Source organism: Strigops habroptila, chromosome 8 (genome assembly GCF_004027225.2).
Source record: "Strigops habroptila isolate Jane chromosome 8, bStrHab1.2.pri, whole genome shotgun sequence".
Lineage (NCBI taxonomy): Eukaryota > Metazoa > Chordata > Aves > Psittaciformes > Psittacidae > Strigops > Strigops habroptila.
The window spans coordinates 56,212,526-56,228,988 of NC_044284.2; the positions used below are offsets into that span (position 1 = coordinate 56,212,526).

General features: G+C 42.7%; 1 protein-coding gene across 4 annotated transcripts in view; it reads right to left on the reverse strand.

Annotated features, from left to right (window-relative positions):
- Positions 1-16,463, reverse strand: part of EPS15 (epidermal growth factor receptor pathway substrate 15) — a 70,240-nt gene that overhangs the window by 42,745 nt on the left and 11,032 nt on the right. For 3 of the 4 annotated variants that reach the window (XM_030495396.1, XM_030495397.1, XM_030495394.1), the window contains exon 2: positions 1,791-1,832. In XM_030495396.1, coding sequence (XP_030351256.1) covers positions 1,791-1,832 — 42 coding nt within the window. Of the gene's footprint in view, positions 1-1,790; positions 1,833-9,053; positions 9,266-16,463 lie in introns of those variants that run through there. The other variant, XM_030495395.2, reaches the window with a different exon arrangement.

Here is a 16,463-nt window from a genome sequence, read left to right on the forward strand (position 1 = left end):
GAAAGGAAAAGTTACCCAGTGCAATTGAAAGTCACAGTTTAGACACAATACATTTGAAAGTTATTCTTTAGGACAAATGCTTGCAGAAAAGAGTTTGGCTGAGCAAGTCAGATAACTAATCCTCTGAAAGCAAATCCATTGGCACAACTTCACAAACAGTAACATCATGTTCCTGTATACAGCTGAGACTTCTGGACAACAAATAGTGCTCCAGTTTCACTAGGCTATATATTCTAAAGAATGCATGATGCTAAGTGACTTAGGAACCAGTATCACATTTGTGCATAAATTCAGTTTATGCAGCTTTTTGCTTCATACTTCAGTGGTTTAGCAGTTGCAGTCAGGAGAAAGAGGCAGACAGGCACGTGCCAAAGATGATACATGACAGTGATAGTCAGTAGTACCGAGCTAGAAACCTGAGGTGCAAAAAATTAGTTCCTTGCCTTTTCTTGTGATCTAATAATGATTCCCATAACATGGGATTCCCTAAGGCTTTTAATCTAATGCCCAGATATAGACAGTGGATTTGTCCATCACACTGAAGAAAACCTTTGTGAGGTGATACTATCTCCTTCAACCTTCAGGAGCAGCCCAAGTTTAGATCAAGGTGAACTCTCTTCTCATTTAGCAATTTCAAGTCTGCTACTCTCCTGTAGTGGAGAAAACCCCCTGTCAAAGTAAGAGAGAAGCATAGAATCAACTAGTTTGGAACTAGGCAGGCATCATAGGCTGATAACTGCTGGTTTAGGCATTTGATAATGGGACTAGTCCTCTAAGCACAATCCAACAAAAGAGTTGGACAGAAATCATGGTCTTCTCTTCCCCAGCAGATAAACTCACATGCTAATGTTGATGCCCAAAAGCAGTTCCTAAACAAAGACGTCATATACACTATATATCCTGTCTTAGAACACACAGACAGGAACATTACCACTTGCACAAAGGAAAACACACTCATATAAGGTTTTTTTACAGGGTTTATCAATTACTCATCAGGTCTCTCTGTTAAAAAAAATAGTATTTTTAATTGTTTTACACAGTCATTCCTTTAGTTTACATTTCCTTGGAAGTTCTCATAGTATCTAACATATAAATGTTATGCATGTGATACAATATATTGCTATTACAGAATTGCTATTATAGCTGAAATGGCTAGTTTTCAAAAAAGCTGTATTTATATGAATGAATACACCTTATTTTTGCAGGGCCTAAATATAAGACAGGTGATACATAAACTTCGTATTATTTATAGATAATTTATTTTTACATTATGAAGTCAAAAGACTTGTATCTGTTGAGTGAAGCTGCAAGAACTACGTGCACTCTTCTGGCATTCAGTGGCCTTCCATCTAAATTTCACTCCTTATACTACCCTGTCAGAACTTCTGGCGATACTCAGAGAGATGCAAGTTTTACATGATGCTAACTGCACTACAAACATATGAAATTCAGCTTTGCTTGTAAAAAGGATCAAAGAGCATTAATAATAAGTATTCTGCAAGAATTTACTCCATTCAAAGAGCTAACGGTCTACCTGTAATGTGATGTATGTCATACATACCTGGCAGTTCCCTAGCAAATTAAATAAGTCACCTTACAATCAATTTTAAATTCATACTGATACAGCTCAGACCTAAGTGTTGGTTACCATACAAATATGTTTCAAAGCAGAGTAATATTTCTTGAACTTCTACTGTTTACACACAGTTGGCCATGCTGAAGTCCATAGCAAAAGAATATTCCTTGTTTTAAATACAAAATAAAGTTTGTTCTCTCAAGAACATTCATACCTGTCGATAGAATTTCTCATACACAGGATTTGCACTCGATAGCTGTAAAATAGAAAGAGAGAGAGAAAATTAACCCTAAAGATCCATATTTCAATTGCTCCTCCCTGAATAAACAAACACATAAAACATTTCACTGCTGTTCAAAGAAACATTAAGCATTCATATAATTCTATTTATTCCGTAAAATGATGAGGACTATGAGAGCATTTCGCGCTATAACCTTTAGAAGACTAACTTCTTGTTTTGAAGCCAGTGATACTAACCACTATCAGATTACTATCAGGTCACCAGGTTAGGCAGTGTGAAATGAGTTCTTAAGCAAGATCATCTATATGCAAAAGAAGAAACCCAAAACGACACAGGCTAGGAAGTGCTCTCTGATGAGTACAAAGCAATACGATTTTATTTTGCTATCCCTGTATCATTCTTTAGAAGTTAGTGCCTTGTGCAACTAGTCTGTAAAATGTCCAGCTATCCAAGTTAGCTCCTGGATTCACAACTAAATCCACAGCAATGGTACCAAATTAAGAGAGTCTAATATTTTAACCTACATTTTTGTAACTTGAATCCTTGCCAGAGACAAGTACTGTCTTAATCCACTGCCACCTATCAGACATTTAGTGCTCACCTAAACTTAGGTGAACAAAGACAAAGCGGCTTCTTTGGAAAAGGCCCCTTCTTTATCAATTTGTTTTTAAGCCATTCTTAGAAACTCTGTAAAGGCCCATGGTCTGAAACAATGCAAAACCTAAGATCTTGGCTTGCCCAAGAAATTAGCAAGAAACGTATTCATAGAACCATAGAATGGTTGGGGTTGGAAGGGACCTTTAAAGATAGTCTACCTCCAGTACTGTTAGGTTTACGTCTCTTCCCAGACATATGATCAGGCACAAAAATCAGATACTGTTTTGATGGAGTGCATGGTGCCTGAACCAAAGAGTGTGTGCATGACCCCACGCATTTATGCAGAGGATAACACTAAATTATCACAATGTGTTGCCCTTGCAAACCCAAGTGGAACAGATGAGCATAACACAATAATACACAATACTGAAAAAAACCTAAACCACTTAACTCTGAATATCATCCAAAAACAGAATTCCCCCCCTGCTAAGAGAAATACGATCTTAAACCTCAGGATTTACAGACCTTTGTATAAACTGAGTCCAACAACGTAGTTTCTTCAGCTTTAAAATTTGGAAGTTTGCATTGAAATATGGAAACCAAGAGCATTCTAGATGTCATCAATCACAGTTGTAGAAAACACTTTCTACAGTGCATATAAATTGTGGCAGCTTAAATAAAACCACACACATTTTCCTACAGCAAACAGCTAACACAGTTGCTCTTTTGGCTAAGCACTTAGATGTTCGCAGGTGCCAATTATCAAAGAATGTTAATAGGGGATAGTTGGTAGAAATCAGGGGTTTAATGTGATCCTGACTACAGAAAGAGTGTGGGATCACCAGAACATCCTGAAAGGTAAATTATAGAGAACAGCTAGAAATGACATGAGACCTTTCACTAAGATCTTGACATCTCCTTATTCAGCAAGTACACTGCCACAGACACTCAGTTTCCTCTAAGAGCCACATGGCATTTCTGATTTTCTAGCTGGTTTGGGGTTTTTTGTGGTGTGGGGGGAGAAGATTGGTGAGGTTTTGTTTGTTTTCGGGGGGTGGGTAAGAAATACTTCTCACATAGCCTGATATTAAAAATTACATATGCTGGCATTGGTATTCACTGCAATACCTCCATTTATATAGCTTAACCTTGCTCTGGTACCCAAAGACCTTTAGTATCTGCCATCATCTAAGCAGGCTTTTACGCATCCCTTAAAATAGCCTGATGAAATATAGTCAAAATTTTGTCAGACCTCTGACTACCATAATACCAACAGAACAACATTTTCCATCACTTTCCAGCATGCTCCAAAGCATACTATATTTTCTTAAATAAACTTCTAGTGCTGTACCTACCAATTCAGCTACACTTTGAAATCCAACGTAGAGGGGCAGTTCTCCTAAACATTCAAGTATTTTACTAAGTATTACTTCAGTATGACATAAAAGTACAGGCAGAGAATCAAATCAAAGCCATAAGCAGAAGACTAGAACAGAGTTGGCCAGCACTGTAAGTATCAGTTCTCACACATCATCCCTCTTGCCCAATATCACTCTTTGTCCAGCCAAATGTTTCATTATTACAGCCAAACTGATCATTGTCACTCCTGGACAGGAAACATTGTGTTGAAGTCCTGCAATGAAAACACTAAGTGCAAAACAATCTTTTCATTCAGTACTTAGAGTACAAGCCAATAATTCTTATTTATTTCACTGGTGTTTCCAATATTCATTTTAACATCAGTATCACTGCAGTCACTGGAATTTCCTGTGACACCAAAGAGAATAGTAGTAGTAAAAATGTTTTGTAGGCTATTTTACTAGTAACAGACTTGTTTTTCCTTCACGTATACCTCACAATAAGACAACACATACAAATATTCTTCTGGGATCAGAAGAAAAATACTGCTCAACATCTTTCAAAGTGCTGGGGTAGAATTTACCTAGCAGGATTGTTTTCATGGGATTTTTAACAACCAATTGTTGGAGGAAATTCAACTCGTTTTCAATGCAAAAAGGAGGGAGGGAGAAAAGGTCAGATTCCACAGCGTACAAAAATAGAAATAAACTTTTAAATGGAATCATCATAATGTGTCCCTTCCTAAGAGCAACATCTAATCTAGTAATTACAACCTTTGTTACAAACCTATGAACATTAGAATATTAACCTAGGAAATAAAAAACACCTTCAGGGACACGCTTCTTTTTCATCTTCTGTTGTCAGTCAAGCTTTTATAACCCCATGTTTTCATCCCTCTGGCACACTCACATTAGGTACTACTACCAGTCTGTCCACCCCATCCATCCACAATCTTCCTTTGCACAAAAAGGTTTAAAAACAAACAAACAAGCTGTCCATTGAGAAAAACAAAATAATGTTTCCCTCCAACCCAAATGAGATGGAATAGGAGAAACAAGCTGGTCTATCTTGATGAAAATCCAAAGTACTGTATCCCATCATGATGCAAAGATACAGGATTCATTTTAAGAGTTTCCAGGCCAAACAACACAATCGGGTTGTAAATGTTCCTCCCAGTCAGCCAGCCAAAAAGCAGGTAAGCTTAAGGGCAGCTGGTTTTCTTACAATGCCCTTTCCAAACAATAATCAGCTTGTCTCTTCTTCCCCTATTGCTTTACCCTCTTATCTGAAGTGTTCCATGGCAAAGCTTTCCACTGTACAACCAAGCACATCTCCTACAGCAATAACAAAGTAAAGAAAATATTTACTATAAATTTATACATAAATATTACCAAGTACTTCTAAATCCAGCACTTGCATTCCCACTGACAGCTGAAGCATGCACAAAAACTCTGCTGACTTCCCTCTGCGTAGATGTCTGTCACTGCATAATTGAGAACGGTTCAATTGAATTTTCAAATCACTACAGGAAAGCTCCACCATCTTCTAATCAGTACTGAACAAAGCCTGTGTAACATGAAAGAGAAGCTCCACTGCCCTTTTAGATGCAGCTACTCTCCAACATGGTTGATGCCATTATCAGTCGAAAAAGATGAAGTTCTATCTGCTTTAAGAGCAGTCAGCCCCCTCTATATGTAAGTTTAAACACACACACCTGCATATTCAGATTTCTTCCCCTTTCATGGAAGACAGAAAGAGGAACAACAGATCTCTCACTCCAGTAAGAAGAACAAATTCAAAATCTTAAATTTATTGTTTGTCATTTATCTGGCAAACTGGTCTCTGGACCTCAAAAACTCTGGCTCTACACTATATATAACGCACATACTACCATGACAGTATCATTCCTATTTTAAATATTTCAATCCTACATATTCTAGTAACACGACATTAACCCTAGCAATACATGCACTAGGTATCTATCTAGCTTAGCCTCAGTTGTAACATTTAATGCTTTCCTTTAACACATCTGGGCTCTGTGACACAACACTGAAGTTTAAACTGAGACTTGCAGTTAATCGGGATACAAACTGGTATTACATGGCTTTGTCTTTAAGTAGTTATGACCTACTATAGTAAACAAGACAGCGACATTTTTCACAAAAAGCCTTCCATGACATCAGGAAGACAAATACAAAGTTGTCTTCCTGTTCTCTCTGAACATTTCTCTACAGTCCTTCCCTCTCCATCACACACGGGGAGTTTTTCAGAATAAACCACACGTTCAGTTTTCAAGGAGTTTCTGAATGCCAGTATTACACCAGCTTTCAACAAACGGATCTTCCCCACTCTCAACATGCATTTTCTGCATCTTCACTTTTCTCTTTGTCCTCCCTAAAGTCCCTAAATGAAACAGCCCAGATAAACAATCATTCTTGGAAGGTCAAAAATACAACTCCCCACATTGCCTATAGCTTAATTTCAGTTTTCCAACAACAATCTGTGAGACAGGAGCCCTTCCTCACTGATGTTGGTAGCTTGTTTCCAAACTAAAGGCAACCACAACAAAACATTCACATGGTAGAAGTTTCCTTAGATGTTCCATATTAAATTCACAGTTATGCTCAGACCATGACACTGACTGAGCAAACGCAAGTGGCAACAAGATGTTGCGGAATGGGTTCAAAATGGGGAGATAAAAGATACTTCAGATTATCAGTAAATTGGGGGGAGGAGGATGAGATAATCACCTTTGGTCTGCAACACTTTCAAGCATCCTGGGTGTCATAAATTTTACTACACCTACATTGTCCTGAAATATTGTTACTCATTAGCCAACGGAACACAATTAGCACCCAAAAGTTTATAATTACTTAAACAGAACTTTGCTAGTCAAATAAAGGATATCCAGCCCTCTCAGACATTGCAGTCACCTGAAAATACCCCAGCCCCATGTGGAAACACCCCACTTCCCAGCCACGTTAAATCACCAAAGTCAAACCAAACATAGGAAGGGGAAAAGAAACCTGACACAGTCATGAGCTTTGCTGCAGGTCAATATGCCTCTTATTCTCTGCACATGGTCTGCAGCAGAAAGTACTGATCTGTGTACTTTTTATTGCTGGTTTTAGTAACTGATCTCACTGCAGCCAGCAACCGTATCCCCCACCCCCTGCACTGGTATTTTCACTTCCTCATGCTCATCTACACACATTTAGAACACTTAATTTGTTGTGACTTTTCATAACCCTGGAATTCCAGAAATTAGAACCTACATTGCAGAAATCATCTTTAGGCTTGCTTGACCAAGGTGATTTTTATGCAATGCAAGAAGAAAAACACAAACAAAACTCCAACCAAACAGAAAAGAAATCCCCACACAAATGATCAACAACAACAGAACTAGCTTCCTCAATTTAAGCACTGATGTACGCTGCAGTCACAATGGTTTTAAGGATCGTGGTGATTTTTCTGCTTCTGTCAACATTATCACATTTGTATTTAGTCCCACTTCCACGTGATCAAAAAAGTAAATAAATCCTACAATGAAAGGATTGTACAGCCTTTAGCAATAATGTCTTGCTGTAGAACACACCAGAGCAGACACTGCTCCCTTCTCCCCAAATAAAGAGCCAGGATAGCCCAGGCCTTTAGACCAACACAAAAAGAGCTGCTGGTCTATAAAAACTTCTTCCCTCTCTTCAGTAATAAGATGTTTTAAACTTTTGTCTTTTGCTTGAAGGCTGTTGAAAAAGAGACATGGAAAAGGCTAAGCTAACATTTTTTAATATCAAAGCAAGTTCTCATAGAAGGCACTATACTTCATAACTAGGTGCCTTTAGACTTGTAAAGACACATTTACTTTCTCCACTAAACTCACAGAATACGAGCTTGGAAGGGACCTCAAGGATCATCTGGTCCTAAAGTTCACTGTTTCACTGAACTGCCATTTCTTTCCTTGAAGTAATTGATGATTTCCTCAAAAGTCAACTAGATAAGTGAGTAACCGCAAACTGAATGGCTTTGCAGCCAACTTTTTTACTTCTACGTGCTTAAGTGATTCACACTCATTTACCAGCTTTACTTTCTGCAAATGTGACAACTGATTATCAGGTTGGAACATCCCAAGCCAGGAGCGTGTGCACCAACAGACCCATCTCAGGCTAGGAATGCAAATTTCTCATGTCACTGCAAAATGAAACAAAAAAGTACCATAAAGCGCAGTTTATTTGGTACCGGATCTCTAGGGAATAAGATGCAGTCCTAACCACACTAGTGTATAGAATAGAACATTCTAACTAGAGTAAGTTGTATGAAGTTATTCTACTACTGTCAGGAAAAAGACACAACAAAGATTTCGGCAAAGTAAGATGACCTGAGCATGAAACAGAGCAAAGATTCTCCGACTTTTAAGACTATCACCTGCAAAGCTCTTCTCTATCAGGCACCTATACAGGCAGTATACAAAACCGGTGTCCCCACACCGTGGAGCCCACCAAACACAAGCTAAAACGACTTCCAAGCAGTATCTTCGGAGTTAAAACATGAAACTAAGCTCTCCCCAGCTAATCCTCCCGCACACCGCCCGTTACCGCGCTGACACCGCTGCCTCCGGACCCTGCCTGTGCCCTGCTGCCGAGCTCCGGGAGGCCGCGCTGGCACCGGCCGCGGCGCGGCTACCTGACCCGCAGCTATCGCCTTTCAAACCCGCGGCCAGCGCTCCCTCTCCCGCCTCCCACCTCGCCACCTGCCTCCAGAGCTGACGGGGCACGTTCCGTTTTCTGCTGTTGTTTAAACCAGGCGCCCTGTACCTTTATGAGACAAAAGACCATCCGCAGCTACAGACCTCAGCGCGCTGCCCCCCCCGAGGCCGCTCCCCGGCCGCGCTGCCCGCTCAGCCCCGGGCACAGGCACCTGCACCGGGCGGGATCTGGTTTCACGCCGCCGGGTCGCGGCTGCCCGGCCCTCAGACACACCGCAGCCCCCACCGCACCTCATCCGCCACCTGACAGCGCCCGCGGCCGTAACCGCGGCGGGGCAGGGCTGAGAGGCAGCGGCGGTCACACAAAGCCGCCCCGCCGCGGGGCCCTCCGGGGAGCGCCGAGCCACTCCCCAGCGGCGTCGAGGCGGCCCCGCCGCCCGTCTCAGCGCCGCGGGAGCGGGTCAGCGCCAGGCCCCGCTCCTACCCCAGACCCCCGCACCGCACAACGGGAGGCGCCAGGCCCCGGCGGCAGCGGGAGGCTGGCGAGCGGCGCCCCGCGCGGAGCCCGGCGGAGGTACCTGTGTCAGTGAGAGGTGCGCGGCCATGCTGCTTCCATCATGCACCCGCCCGCCCGCAGGAAGGACGCGCCGCGGGCCCGGCACTCGCGGGCCAACTTCGGCAACTTCCCCGGCCGGCCCCGGCCAAAACCCGGCACCGGATCCCCGCCCGTCCGACGGACGGAGCCGGAGCCTCCTCCGCCCGCACACGGCAGCGGCGGACGCGAGCAAAACCGGGCGCCGGAGCGCGCTCGGCGGAGCCGGAGCCCTCTCGAGGCAGCTACAGCAAAAACCCGGAGCCGGAGCTCTTGGCCTGATGCGGTGGCCAACATCCTGCACCCAGCCTTTCCCATACCTTCTCTGTTGGTCCGGCTTCTGCTGGAGGTGCTTCAAGCATTTTGAACGGCCACAGTCCTCAGTTTAGTCATGACTTAAACAGGGGAGACTCAGGTTAGATATAAGGAAGAAGTTCTTCCCTGTGAGGGTGCTGAGGCACTGGCACAGGGTGCCCAGAGAAGCTGTGGCTGCCCCAGCCCTGGCAGTGTTCAAGGCCAGGGTGGACACAGCCTTGGGCGACATGGTCTACTGTGAGGTGTCCCTGCCCATGGTAGGGGGATTGGAACTAGATGATCTTAAGGTCCTTTCCAACCCAAACCATTCTGTGATTCTATGACCCACGTGGACTAAGCCCCACAACAGGAGGCGCCTCAGGCCTGGGCTCAGTTCCAATGGAATTGGGCGCAGGGCCCGGGAGGAAGCAGCACGTGAGCCCAGTGGGATGTGCTGACCCAACACATCCAACCCTGGGGCAGCCCTGGGCTTGGCCTCCTGCCTCCCTCCCCCAGACCTCACAGGAAACATTACGCCTGCCCAGGCAACTCTTGGCTGTGCACATCCTTCTCCATGTGGGGCTGTCTGTGCCAGGTGGAGCAGTGAGGGGAGCAGTGGGGCTGCTGGATGGGGAAAGCCGAAGAAAGGGACGAGCAACAAGGAGAAACCATGAAACAACATAGGCAGCAAGAAAAAGAGGAGCAAGCTGGAGTGGAAAGCACCCAGTCCTCATGACCCATGAGAAACAACTGTGTACAGGCAGGCTGAAAGCCATACTTGTGCCACCATCTATTCTCCTGCTTAGGGCTCCAGCTTCACCCGGGCAAATCTCCTGCTGCCACACAGAGCCATGGAACACAAGGGCATGAACTGCTCTACCTGTACCTGCTCGATCCCCCTCACTGGCGATCTCACCTGCCATTCTGAGCTCTTTGCGCCACCACATCACACATCAGTCACTGAGCGTGGAGGGAAAACATACCTCGTTTTTCACTTCACCCTAATATGGATTAAGCACAAATTTAAGCTTGAAATACATATTCAGACCAATAAAAGGAAATTACCTGGAGTCATACTTGATTATTGGAAATGTTTCACAATGTGCTTTGTTTTCTTTCTCCACCTCTCTGCATTTTTGTCCTCTTCCGCTCAGTTTCATGCTTGTGCTGATACTCATGCCCCACCTCTGCATCCTGTCATTCCACAGCTGGCAGTCATTCTGCGCTGCTCTTCCTCATCTCTGCCATGAAACATGTTGGATCCCTCCTTCCTGTCTATTCTCCAACAAAGGTTTTATAGAAGCTCTGTTTTACAGACCTGTTTCTCAGTTATTGTTTCAGCAAGAAAAGATAGAGAGGGGAAGAATATAAAACAGAACAGACAGAAATATTCACACCATTCACATGCTCACTGGCATACCTCCACTCCACCTCACACTCATTTCCTCCTAAGTAAAATCCCTAGAAAACAGCACAGGCTATTATACTTCTAGGTTGATTTTTTCTTCTTTGATTAAAATTGGAATACTATCCCACAATAATGAATACCTGGAAATTAAACCAGTAGATGGTAAAACTACAGATGTGTCTCCTGCGGACAGCAGTACTTGAGCCCGTTCCCCCGGTAGGGATTTGGAGGGTCTGGGTTTCCATTAGCAGCCATGATTTCACATGGATGCCCTTTGCTCTGACAATTGTTTTCTCTTCCTCTCAGCCTCCTCTCCCCGGGTGAGAACACCTACAGCTCAGCAGCAGACTGGTAGCCCCAGGAGAGAGGTAACGCCCAGGCTGATGTCTTCGCATTACCAACAGAAGGAAAATGCAACACAGGGTAATGGGACCTGGCTCTGGACTGAGAGCGTTGATGTTGAACTGCTGTGAGCAGGATTTTGTGGGCAGGCTAGCTGACTCAGCAGATGTGTTCTTGCTGCTGTTCCCCTTCTCTCTGCTGGGTATTGCATCAAGCATTTCCCATCCGGGCCAGCACTAGACCCACAGCTGCAGCGACGCTACTGAAACGATAGTGCTGAGTCAAGGAACACCAGGGACTTGTTCTGATGCCTCTCCCCGCAGAGCCCTTCCTGCAGGGCAGCCTCACCCAGAGCACGATTGAATGTCCCATGTCCCCTCTGAGCAGAAGATGCTGTCCAGGAGGTGTACTTGCTCTGGCCAACAGCTGCCCCTGGGGACCTGACCCTCCTCAAGCCTCTGGGTTAGAAAATAAACACAACAAACCCCATCATTTTGCTCCCTCAAACTGTGAAATGCACAGCAGCCTGCGATCCACAGAGCCTCCTCCTACTGCTGTGGCGCTCTCCTAAGCAGCAGCAGCAGCCTTTGAGCTGCACTTGCTGCTGAGGAACTCGCAGGCAGTGCCAGGTAGGTGGTTGTGTGTCTTCACACCCTGGCAGTGCACATAGCATGCTTGGCTCCTCTGAGAGATGGATGGACTGTCAAAACACATGGCCATTGTGCATGACCACTCTGTCCACAGGCAGAGCAGGAGAATCGCTCAAGGTAAGCACTGTGACCTCTACAAATTCAAATGAGTTCTATTCAACCAACATAGGATTGATGTGGTCACTTAGGTCTTTGCTGTTGTTGAACATTCTTTGCCTCACACAGAGAAACATTGCCCTGGATGCCTCCAACCACCTGAGTCAAACCAACCAGCTCACAGCCTCAGGCATCCCTGTAGTAATTACAACACACTTGTCAGCCTGCTAACAATGAATTGTTGTGCTGCAGATTTGTATGAATCCAGACTGACAGCTCCCAGAAGGAAATAGCTATCTGCTTCTAAGCTGGAGTCCAAATGTCATTGCCTGACATAGAGTCATAAAACTGGACTTCACACTTATTTTCTGTCAAGATTAAAATTAGGGCTATTAAAATCTACCCCAAACCACTGGCAGGTTTGCAAAACAATGTCCTCCAACTACTTTCTTGGCTTAGCCACAAGCAGCTCACTAGGGCTTGGCTAGGGTGGAAGTGCTCCTGAAAACTGGCGCTGGGGGACTTACAAAATGTATCACTCCCCTTATTTGCTCCTCAGTAGAAACACTGTTTTTCTGTCTTTCCCTTTGCTGATCCTATGAATCTTGCAGGATCTCCTGCACTGAGAGTTGCGCACACGTTGAAGGGGTGGGGGGATTGTGTGCTGGGTTTTGGGGAAAGGTTGTCAAGAACATAAGAAAGTCAAAAGGTCAGTGAACTAGGTAAAAACGTAACAGTTTCATTTCATAATCTTCTCACGTTCAACACAAATTCTCCTGCAGGAAATGTGTTAATCTGTAATCTGCTCTGTAATAACTGCTTGATTTATTTGTCCTAAGATCCTCTAGTACAGGACACTTTTGGTACCAAAAGAACATGGAGAACAGTATTAGCAAGCTATTATTTGTAAGTATAATAGGATTTTCTACGATTCCAAGTACTGACATTTTGAAAAATGGGTACCAGATCTCAGTGTTCTTTATTGCTGCTTTAAAAGTACAACGCACAAGGTTAAGTCTACACTGGACTACTAATAAATCTACTAAGTCTACTAAGTGACTACTAATAAATCAGAACCAGCCAAATGGCTTGTGAAGAATGGGGCTTGCACCAGTGCAGCCACAATAGCCATGGCAGAACTCTTTTGGTGTAAATCGCCAGTGTAAGATACTGTGTAACTGTATAAAGCGACTTGTTTCTAGTACCGTTGACTTGAATTTGAAACCTGTACCGCAGCAAGACAGCAGAGAAAGGCCTCACATCAGACACTAATGACCTGTGTGTTTTATAAATATCTTGTGATCACCAGATATCTTTGTCAGTAAAGCCAATAACATTTTAATCATATCCACTGGTCTTCCTGGAAAAAACATCTTTAGTGTCCATCCCTTCCTTTATTATAGCTTTGTTCACATCATGATCAGCACACAGGAAGCCCATTATTTTTTCCCAAAACAACACATAGGCATTTAGTATGACTTGTTCTGCTCGTTCTAGGAAAAGTATTATAACAACCTGTGAGCACTCGGGAGGCTGGCTAGAGGAATGACTCACTCCTGCCTCCTGCATACCTGAACATGAAGTGACAGACTCAGCCTTCTGGAATTTGAGTGCAAAGCAGATTAGTAGCTCCAATATTACATGTACACAATTAAGGATCTGTACATCAGAAAGATCAAACCACTTTGTGTTTTATAGAACAAAAGGAACCAGGAAAAGCATATTACAGAACAAAAGAAAGCAGAAGAGAAGGCTCTGGGAAGACCTTAGAGCAGCCTGCCATTACCAGAAGGGGTCTAAAAGAAATCTGGAGAGGGACTTTTTACAAGGGCATGTAGTGACAGGACAAGGGGGAATGGCTTTAAACTGACAGAGGGGAGATTCAGCGTAGACATTACACAGAAGTTCTTCCCTGTGAGGGTGCTGAGGCGCTGGCACAGGGTGCCCAGAGAAGCTGTGGCTGCCCCATCCCTGGCAGTGTTCAAGGCCAGGTTGGACAGGGCTTTGAGCACTCTGGTCTATTAGAAGGTGTCCATGCCCACGGCAGGAGGTTGGAACTAGATGGGCTTTAAGGTCCCTTCCAACCCAAACCATTCTATAATTGCATGATTCTATGGCATGAACACTCAAAATCCTGGCAAAAAAAAATAATTACTATTCAATGGTTTGGAACTGGCTCACAGGTAAACAGAGACAGTCTTATGTCACACAGGTTTTAGAAAGCCAAGCAACAACTACACTCCTGATATAAAGCAGCATTTTTCAACACTTGGATTATTGACAGATCCCTCCTGAGGGTGCTTTCCAGGACCGGCGACATCAGTTGTTTTAGGAAGTCACAACTGCAGGAGTGCCTTTGACTAGAAACACACCCCAGGATATGCTTTATGCTCTCTTTACAGTTTATGCAGCGGCAAGTTTTGTACATACAGGGTTACTGATAGATTAGCATCTTTTAAGACCACAAGAGACCACTACAGTAATCTAGTCTGACCTTCTTAATCAAATCTTCCACAGAGATCTGTTCATTTTTTTCATAAAACCTGGATTGTGCAAGTCCTACAGGTTATCTTCTAGCAGGATGCCTAGTTATTAAAGTGTGTACACTGATCAATACGAAAACTGCATAAGAATAATCTGCTAATTCCTCCTGTCCTGTGCTCTTGGCTCCTCATGGTGGTTTGCAGCCTTTCGAAGGTATAGCTGCCTTGAAAGCGTTTTAAAGTAGGTTGTGGGATGATCAAATTTATACAAACTACAGTAGTATTAAAGAAGCACAAAGTAGGATATTAAAGTATCTTTGCATATTTCTTCAGATGAAGTGTTTTCTATTCAGAAATACTTGAATATATCTGAATTCAATTTCTTCATCTGGCAGTCTTATGTTACACAGAAACAAAGTACAGTACGGTATAATTGTACCTCTTTGGAAAATGATGTCATTTATATTGCAACTATTCAGAATCCCAAAGGGCAAAGCTATTTTTGAACTGTGATGGTTAGAAAGAACAATCTTGAATTTTTATTAAGAGATGGAAATGTTACAGTTGATAATAACTTGAATACGGCTTGAGTGAATCTCTTGAAAAGAATTCTGTTTGATGGAAGAGTTGGCAAATTTAAAATGCAGCACTACAGACTCATCCATACCATTTTAAAACATACACAATTTATCTTTTCATGTAGACTGTAAGCATATTTTCCCCAACTAATTTGTATAAGCCAATTTCATGGGGATATACCCGAAACTCCAAAAGAATTAGAGAAAATGTAGATATATACCAGAGGCCAATTTGACCTCTTTGTAAACTAGATGGATGACACGCAGCAAAGTGACATTCTTCACATAGGATTTAATTTTTAATTCAAGATCATATTTGAAACCCAGAATAATCATCAATAAGCATTAATTTGACATGATGTCCAGCTAATGCAGCAGCTGGAGATTTAGCCATTCCTGGTACAGCTTAATATATGCTCTGACAGAAATGGAACAAGTGATACCGCTGCTGAAACAGCAACAGTCTTCATTATAAATTAAACACATCACTATTGTAATGTGTATTGTACATTTGACCAAAATGAGGGTTGAAAACTAATATGTTTACAAAGTAGCTAGCAGGAAGGCTTCTACCTACAGTTTCTGTTTCCCTTTTCCTTAGACATGTTGTCTATACTGCAAATCCAGGGAATGCACAGCTTGCCTTTCTGAAACAATTACAAGTCTATTATGCTTTAACTAAACATAAAATATATAAAAAGAAAATCTCCAGGCTGAAGTCCAAGCATTCCCCTAACCTAGAACTTATTAACTCTGCACTTCAGAAAGATTATGAGTTAATTTCAGAACTGTAAGACACATGAAGTAATCAGGCAACAGAGTATGTTATTGACCATTTGACTTTTTTTCTTCTCATGAAATGGTTTGTCTTTAAGACAAACTCATGACTATTTATGGCACGATGCCATTTTTATGGCATTACTGTAAATCTTGATACTATCAAGTATTTCTTCTTGACACTTTTTTTTGTCCTAATTATTTTTATCTTCTTATACTGAACCTTCTTCTCAATTTCCTTTCATTTTGATCTAGTCTTAATTACAATCATAACAATGTCAAAAAAGTTTGGAAATTATGAAAATAAAATAACACTGAAGCAATAATGTTGGTCATAAGACAAAAACCCTAACTTTCCCAAGCCATAATAACCTACTGCCTGCAACCCAGTCTTCAAGCTGAGCAAGGGTTCAGGCACTAACACAGCAAAACACTTCAGACACATTTAAATTAATCCTTATTCAAGACAACATAATAACCATGTTTAATTCTACACTAGTGGTTAAAAACTTTCCCAAATTTAAATAGTATGTCACTTGGTTTCAGCAATAACCACAGCTGGGTTATGGTGTAGTGAGATGATTCAAAAGTCATAGCAATAGTGGAAAATCAGTCACATTTGCCCTCAGAGTAAACAAGCACAGAAATGATTCAACCATATTAGTTAACCACAATTAAGCCACGTTTAAAACTACGTGTTGTGATCCCTGTGTTGCTAGGGAAAAGATTGCAAATTGTTGATAAACGTAGTGAGAAGCAACAGCAAAG